The 8,656-nt window shown below is 41.9% G+C and overlaps 2 protein-coding genes across 3 annotated transcripts in view; one reads left to right on the forward strand and one right to left on the reverse strand.

Moving 5' to 3' along the window:
- polr3d (polymerase (RNA) III (DNA directed) polypeptide D) overlaps nucleotides 1-838 on the reverse strand; it is a 4,313-nt gene extending 3,475 nt beyond the window's left edge. For both annotated transcript variants that reach the window (XM_035658461.1, XM_035658460.1), the window contains exon 1: nucleotides 689-838. The gene's annotated coding sequence lies outside the window, so the exon portion shown is untranslated. The remainder of the gene's footprint in view (nucleotides 1-688) is intronic.
- Nucleotides 839-3,220: 2,382 nt separating this feature from the next.
- The window catches only part of LOC118325717 (phytanoyl-CoA hydroxylase-interacting protein), a 7,322-nt gene continuing 1,886 nt past the window's right edge, over nucleotides 3,221-8,656 (forward strand). Inside the window, exons 1-4 of the mRNA XM_035658500.1 lie at nucleotides 3,221-3,400; nucleotides 5,668-5,841; nucleotides 7,485-7,659; nucleotides 7,860-7,977. Coding sequence (XP_035514393.1) covers nucleotides 5,668-5,841; nucleotides 7,485-7,659; nucleotides 7,860-7,977 — 467 coding nt within the window. The 5' untranslated portion in view covers nucleotides 3,221-3,400. The remainder of the gene's footprint in view (nucleotides 3,401-5,667; nucleotides 5,842-7,484; nucleotides 7,660-7,859; nucleotides 7,978-8,656) is intronic.

An 8,656-nucleotide genomic window follows, 5' to 3' on the forward strand; every position in this document is an offset into this window, starting at 1 on the left:
GAATAAAATACACAGTTCTTCTGCAGTTAAAGAAATAAACAAAGACTACTTATTGTCTTTTAAATTATTGATGTCTTCTCTGAGCAGCTAATAAAGTATTTATACAGTGATTGATTATTGTACAGCCGTTATTTCCTTGCATGGAATTAATAAAGTTTATCCCAACACAGTTAAACTTGAGTAACCTACAAGTCCTGGTACATTAATCTGTTCGGGTAATCCAAAATATCTACATTTTGTGCAGTATTTTATTAAGTATAATATCCTAAATAATACTTGTTCTTGTCTCAGAGGTTTAAAGAACCACAGCAGAGGATGTTACATCATTTTAACAATTCAGCACATATGAGGATTTAGTGAACATACATTTAAAACATAATTTTGATGTACATTAAGACCTGTATTAAAACAGTGTCCTCCTGAATGTAGGCATCATTTATTCCCATAAAAATGGGCCTCTGCTCTGACAACACAGCAACGCTTGCAGTTCAGTGACATTAACTGGCAGCCATTTTAAGTGTACAAGCCAATTGACCACTTTGTTCCCGTGTCGAAGTTAATCCTCGTGATATTAAAGCATTTTTAATCAACAACACAGCAAGAAAACCAGCAACACGTGGCCAAATTCAAACACGAACACAAGGATACAGTCCGACCTTTGACACACTGTGCTTCTCCACACACTTACGTTATGATTCCTCTGAAGCCCTAAATGGATACTGACTCCAAACTTGTGAGAAAAGAGTCATTACAAGTTGTTTTTGTTGCTAGAGCTGTTTCTGACACTGCAAGACAGGCTGCGCCATGACACTTCCGCACTGTCATCGTCGTCTGCCTTCACGTGGGTCAGACCTGCGCAGAAAGAGCCGCATGTTCATCGTGCACCGGTCGATAACTGCTATAATGAACCTGCCTGTGGATCATTTTGTTGTTTTCTGGATTATTTATGTCTCTATATTACGTGTTAATAATAAAACAACAATAACGACATGCGCAGAAAAACCCGTATGCGTAATGCATCTGGCACAGTTTGTCCTTATGGGAGCTTTTATGTCCTTTAGTCAGTGTGCACAGTGCAATGGATTCACAAAATGCAGCGAGGCTAGACTAATGCACACCACTCTCTATTAGATGAATGAAACCTCAAGCATGAGTTATATATACAGAGTTTATGTACTGGGCTGATATAATGTGAATAAAGAGCTCCATGTACAAGGCCAATACAGTGCCAATGGATATTAACATACAGTACAATAACAATATACATATTGCCATATTAACAGTGCCATATTACATGTAGATGAGTTACATCATCAGGATACAAAAATGGTAACTGTAATCCATTACAGTTGTCTTGTAGAATACATGTTTTTATTTGCATTTTTGGTGTTGAGGTGATTCAGAAGTAACAGAAAGTAGTCAAATTATGTTAATATTGTGATATTTGGATTAAGTTACTGGCTACAATTTGTATTGGATTACATTTTTTAAAGTAACCCTCCCAACCCTACATATATATGTGTAAAGAACACAATGCAATAGTCTTACAATCTGACTATGAATGAGCAGAGTAACCTATTTTTAAAACGGTATTCATAAAATCATTTACATAATCTGATCATAATTAATTTTCTTAAAAATATTTTTGGGTGGGGGCTAATCTATTTATTACTATTGGTGTTTTCAAGAAATATATATATAGCTATATAACAGTCATGTACTTGTGATGACAAAACAGGCAGACACATTCTCTTAGCTAAAACCATTAAAATCTGAAAAAAGCAAACAATTAAGCCAACACTGAAGCTATATCATCAGGACAACTAGATAATATAGTTTAACATTACAGCATCAACCTAATGTACCGATTTGTGGAACCACAATAGATTTATAAATTGTGTAGAATTGTTTATTTATCACTTAATTTATAACTGTGTGACTTCTGCACATGTACACTGAGGTGTGTCAGTGTATAAACCTTGATTATTTCAGTGCCCAAGGCCAGACATACACTACAACCTGGTGGTGGCTGGTCCTGCTGATAATGCAATGACCTTGCGGGTATCCCTCCTGACATGCAGAGTGTGGGTTGTGATGAATAAATCCACACACATTCTGGAAAAATGTCAGAACAGGCTATGGTGTATGCATCACTGAAATACAAGGGTCATTTTTTAGGACATCACAAATAGTTTTTTTTTTGTAAATGGGGCTAACTTCTTAACACACAGCCAGCCGTCCCCAAATAAACTGGCTTTTCCCACCACTGGAGCTGAGAGGGTTATTTGGACAGAGGCAGGCCGTCATGGCATGACTAACGATGGATGATTGCAGTTTAATTACACTCTGAGGGTATCACTTATCTTCGGCTGGCTGGAAATAAATGAAGCTTTTCAATATCGCACACAGCCTGTGAAATTATGGCAATATATCTTTGTCATTTTTCAAATACAAATATTATGTGTTTGTGAGAGAGACTGCAGTTCATCCCTTTGTTATCTGTCTTTATTCTGTGCCAATATCCATTGTTTTAGCTGCAGATTATAGCCATTAATCTGGTAAGGGTCTCCATAATCTCTAATGAAATCCTAAATGAAGTTGTCCCGTGAGGCTGAACAAGTACAGAAACATACCAGTGAAAATCTGCTTACTCTGGACTTACATGGTGGCATCCCTCGCCTCCGAAAAGGGCTGGGGCGGGGGGGTGGAGAGAGATGGCCTGTGGAGTTAGTCCATATGGCATAACAGTTGGCACATGTATATTTTTGAGATCTTGATGGTGCTCTATGCAATTTACTGGGGCATCACTCAGCATAATCTCTTTAGCCGGTGGAGCGTGTAAAAAAATTTGCTCATTTTTCCCCCCCCCCCCCCCACAGCCCGTGTGTGTCCATACTGTCTCTGTATCTGAGAAGTGACATGTATGCAAGCAGCGAAGTGTTCAGTCTATATTAGTGAGTGTGGATTTTGTCCCTCGGGGCAGACTAACTGGCAAGTGATGTGAGATTGGCTGTCGAGAGCATGATGCTGAGGAGGTTGAGAGTCTCACTGTGGTCACACTCCAGTTGGAATTTTTTTTTTTGGTTTTTAATTCATCCTGTGTTGCTGCATGTGAGTCAAGTAAACATCATCCTCAGCGCCCAGAGCGAAAATGAGACTGGGAGGGGGGGAGGTTAGAGCGTTTGTGTGACACAGAGATTGAGAGAGAAACAGAAGGAGAGAAAGAGAGCGTGTGAGAGAGAGAGAGGAGCCTGTGTGTTCGTTTCACCTCCTAATCAGTTTTCCTGGGGGATCTATCATCAACTGCAGCAGAGGAGGCAAGTGGAAAAGCGGAAAAGGAAGACAGTAGAATTCAGCCTGGCTATAATCTTCACCCATCACAAATCTGAGCCTCGTACAAGTAAGGAATTCTTTCAAATCAGCCGACTTATAGATGCTTGTTGTGCTGAGAAAATAAATCTACTGTATTGGACTCTCAGTGTATGAAGTTGCGGAGATCAGATTATCTTACCCTGTGACGGTGCGTTTGATTTGTGCACATAAAGTGAGATGAATACAGTAGTGGGGGTGTAAATGCATGCTGTTCTGCTGATGTATATGTATGATGTATGTGTATGATGACATTTATACCCAACTTTAGGCATTCATCAAATCCCACCATTCTCATTTTACATGAGAGTGTGAAGACAATTCACACAGCAGCAATTAGTACTCATTTTCCCAAAATTGTAATGCTTGGTTTAATTGTGCAAGGGCGTACAGCGCATCAAACTGTATTAGTCATACAATATCTCTGTATAACAGCTTGTTTATTGGACTTCACACAATATTTCTTAGTGTTTCATACTGTGTAATGGCAATTTCACCCCCTCTAGTTTAAAAATGTACTGAAGAAATTGTGCCTTTTCTTCCTCCCTTGTGCAGATGTCTTTAAATGTGTTTTAAAGTCTTCTCCCTGGAAGGAAAAAAATGACTTTGAACCACAGAGTTGTTTATTCTGTGCCTTGCTCCATATGCATGAATGCAGCAGCTTCTTTCATGGTGCTGTCTCACAGAGATAACAGCATCTCTGTAGTGTAACTGAGCAGTAACAGCCCAATGTGCAGATCTCTAGATAAATTAGGATTTATAATGTGAGTCCCTGTTATACTTATTAGTTAGACCGAGTTGCTTGATTAGGAACAACTAGCTATCAAAGCTAGTTTTTGCTGATTTATAAATAAGGGCGATGGGATTTGTGTGAATGGTATGGAAACCTGCTTTTGAACTGTGTTCACATGTATTCGACCCAAAAGTGGAACACACACAGAGACATGGCTCTTTGATGACTTGTCCTGTGAGAATCCCCCTCTTGCCCCAGTTTCCATCTCTGAAAAGACACCATGGTAAGAAATGAGAACAGCAGCTGGAAAACAGACGCGTAGAAACACACGTGCGTGATGAAACAGCTCTCTCCCTTGGCCCTCGCGTGAACGAGCTACCGCACAAATTTCACAGTTCACAGGCTTTAATGAGCTGCTGCAGCCTGTCCATCATACTGACTGGAGAACACCTTAACAGACTTCACAGTCAGACAATGACACCACAGCAGACGTCTGTAGGATCACACGGACAACAAAATGAGCATGTAATGATTGTTTGCACTAAATAGCCTAGGTATTTTAGGCACATCTGTGATTTAGCATATGCTCAGTGTGAGAGCGACTTTAATAAGAGAAAGATGCAATGTGTCCTGCTGGTGTTGAGATGCTGGGATTCCAGGAAGCAATACTGGAGGAGATGATTAGAATAACAAATTCAAGATGGATGAAAAGTAGAAGCAGCCTATGGAGGAATAGATGTGCACTAAGTCTCGGGGCAAAAGAAGATGACCATTGTGCGCCCACTGCAGAGACCTACCATCAGTTTATGAGAGGGAAGGTGACAGTTAATCAAACACAAACACAGGCTGACCAACAGATTGCCCTCAGCCCGGCACTCAGGGCCATGTGCAGCCGCCTGGATCGAACCACTAATGGGCAACAACGGAAATATGATCATACATCACCAGCAGCTGATACCTACTTAAACCTCCCCTACTTCTGCCCAAACAATAGAAAAGCTGCTGTAAGATTTCCCTCGAGCTGCAAACAGTTCTCTTGCTCAGCTGTTTTGAAAATGGCATGCACTTCAGCAAGGCGGCATAAGTGTTTAAAAAGTTGCTTTTCGTTTAAATTGTTGCTGACGGATGCAGCAATGTTTTTGTTTGTGACCCCCTTCCTTGAGAAGACCACGGGAGGCTGCAGACGTGCGGTTGCTGGGAGACTGCTGTAGGTGCATTATGAAATGCACGAGGGAAAGCAGAGGCCAGTCACTCAGCTGGGAGCGTATCGAGTTGTGTAATGATGGGAAATGTCAGTTAAGGGCAAGAAAAGAGGGGAGGAGGGGAGAGAAAAGAGCAGGACAGTGAATAAAAAAAACTGCAAGCAGATCCCCAAATGAAAGGTTAATTGGATTCTGTCTGAGGTGTAATTTAACTGTGGTGTTTCTGAACTGTTAGGGTCCACTTTATAGCTCTCTATGATGCAGTTTAATCTCTCTTAGCAGATGTTGCCATTCTCCAGCACTGGTATTACAGCAGATTACATTCCAGTCTAACTATCCTCTTTTATCTCGGTTTAATGGCAGATGACAGAAATGGACGCCCCTCTCTCCACCCCCTGCAATATCCAGATTTGTGAGGTGACCTGCGACTCCTTCCGCATCATGTGGGATATGACCCCCGAGGACACTGCCAGAGCCACACACTTCTTCATCGACCTGAGCCGCAAAGAGAGCAGGGACAACCGCTTTAAACACAGGGTCTGACATTCTGAAAATGCTGCACCACCTCATGCATCTTCCTCTATCCTCTCCCTGGGTGTATCCATCCATCCCATCAATGTGTCTCTTGCTGTGCCGTCTGTGTTCATATTCCAGACTCACACCAATCGATTTTCACCATAGGATTGCTGAAGTCCTCCTTGTACTGTACGCCCTTTGTAAATAATAGTGGGCTGCCAAAACACGCAGTTTCTTTGAGGTCTAGTGAGGTTAGTGGGTCTAACTGCCTTATGATATTCTGCATTAGTCTGAACACAGAAAGCAGCGGTTGCGCCCTTTCAGTCACTTCCAATACCGGCGAAAAAGGAGAAAATGAGTGCAGTCAACAGCTTCAGGCCACTGACTCAGTTGTACATTGTCTCCTCTTAAAGTGGACAAAAACTGACAAATTCATCCGCACCACACAACAGTTTTCATGATAACGAATTTCATACAGCACAGACACAAAGCAGCAATGTGACGGTTTATCTTTGTTTATTAAATATATAAATATATTTGTCAGGGACTATTAATTTCATACAGTGCGAAGAGATGCTCTGAACCGCATTTAGCTACCAGCTACTTTTCATGCAACTGCAACTCGAGCATGTACAACACATATTTTCATGTGATGTTTAGAAGTTTGAACCATGCATGGCTCAAGGGATGTTGTCTGTCTGTTGGTTGGTTAGCCGGCCCACCACTTTGGTCCGGACTAAAACAGCTCAACAACGGTTTGATGGATTGCCGTGAAATTTTGTGGCGACATTCATGATCCCCAGTAGCTGAAGCCTAATGACTTTAGTGATCCTCTGACAGCTATTGGATTGACTGCCATGAAGGTTATGCAATGACATGTTCTGCTCAGGATCAACTGTAATTTGATTTGAACTGTGGTGACTTTTCATCTAGCACCATTATCTGTTTTGGGATTCGGAACTCGATCCCAAGTGAAACAAGCTATCAGTGCACATACACTGAGAACTGACTATACAGAGGGAGACAGGAGTAGATGGCTTTTTACGGGGTTTAATGTGAATTTCTTTGTTGTTGATTTTTGCATGAAAAAACACATGACACACAAATTATTTGTATATATGATAGGGGATTAGCATTTAAATGATTAATTTGGTGTCTATATTTAGCTCCAGTACCTGACGCCTAACACTTATGTTCTTCCTTCATTTCAGATGGAAAACACTGACTGTAATTATAGCCTATTATTGCAGCTGGCACTTAACAGCTGAAAAAGTGCTTTTGTGAAGTCAAAGCAGGTGTAGGACTGAGTGAGTTGTTCCTGAATGGAAGATATGTTGCCTTTCTCTGATACACACAGTGGCACAAACAAACTTGCATCAGAGATGTTGCCATGGATATATGGGCCTCTGAGCCCGTGCTAATTAGCTGCGCTTCATAGAGGCCTTGGCCAAAACAAAGCCGCTGATTTGATTAGATGTATCCTAGTTACAGCAGCCTGGGCTTGAAGAGGAATATCATGCTAATAAGCCAAAGTTTATGGAGGGAAATGGTTGACTTAACAATTGCATTTACATTTGTTTTGAAATGTAAATGGAACACACAGCAGCCTATTCTAACCTTGCATCCTGTCCCTGATGTCAACTCTTTCCTGCTTCGTCCTCCAGGATGTGCCAACCAAGCTGGTGGCCAAGGCCGTGCCTCTTCCCATGGCAGTGAGGGGACACTGGTTCCTCAGCCCGCGGACAGAATACTGTGTCGCTGTCCAAACTGCTGTCCGACAGCCAGACGGCGAGTACCTGGTGTCAGAGTGGAGCCAGGTGGTGGAGTTCTGCACCGGCGGTATGACACACCATACCTGATAGATAATGTATCACATAGAGTATGACAGCTTTAACCAAAGCAATACAAGATACATACAAAGACCTGCAGTGCACAGAATTGGCAGAAAAAAACCCTAAAAAACTATTCTGCCTCAGCACCAAGTCATCATTAGCATTTCAAAGTAGTGCAGACTTTTGAAACTCCTATCAACTTTGCAGACTATGCCATGGAACACCTACAGCAGCTTCTTGACAAGGCCAAAGGCTCTGCAGGGAGGCTGCTGAAATTCTCTGTGTTTTATCGCAACCAGCACCCAGACTACTTCGACTATGTCAGGTCAGTGCTGCATTCTTATCTCTTCATTGTATACCCAAAGCAAATCCAGCAGCAATTAAAGGACTAGTGTGACATTTTGGCAAACGCCCATTTGCTTTCTTGCTAAGAGTTAGATAAGAGGATTGATGCCACTCTCCTGTCTGCATGATAAACAGGAAGCTACCGTAAGCTGTGGGTTAGGTTATCTTAGACTGAAGACAGGGGGGGCAACAGCTAGCCTCGCTCTGTCCGAAGGTAACAAAATCCACGTACTCAGCTTCATTAGCTCACTGATTAACATGTTCGATCTTGTTGGTTTAATTCATACAAAAACAAAGTGTAAAAACAGCAGGTTGTGGTTTTATGGAGGATTATGTGCCGACTCTATCTTGGCTGGGACCAGTAACTTCCAGGAATCTCCGCTGGTGGCCTGGCACAGTGACAAGAAGACTCCAGGAAGTTGCTCCACCCGGCCAAGACATAGTTTGGCCCATGACCTGCTGTTAAACCCCCCCTTTTTACCTGATGTTTTTTGTATTGATTAAAGGAGGTGTTATGGGTGCTGATGGACAGATTAAGTTACCTTTAGACAGAGCCAGGCTAGCTGTTTCCCTCTGTTTCCAGTCTTTGTGCTAAGCTAAGCTAACTGGCTGCTAGCTGTAGCGTCATATTTACCAGACGGATATGATAGTGGTATCAT

The sequence above is a fragment of the Morone saxatilis genome, unplaced genomic scaffold, assembly GCF_004916995.1.
Source record: "Morone saxatilis isolate NCDOM2014 unplaced genomic scaffold, NCSU_SB_2.0 Contig16, whole genome shotgun sequence".
Lineage (NCBI taxonomy): Eukaryota > Metazoa > Chordata > Actinopteri > Moronidae > Morone > Morone saxatilis.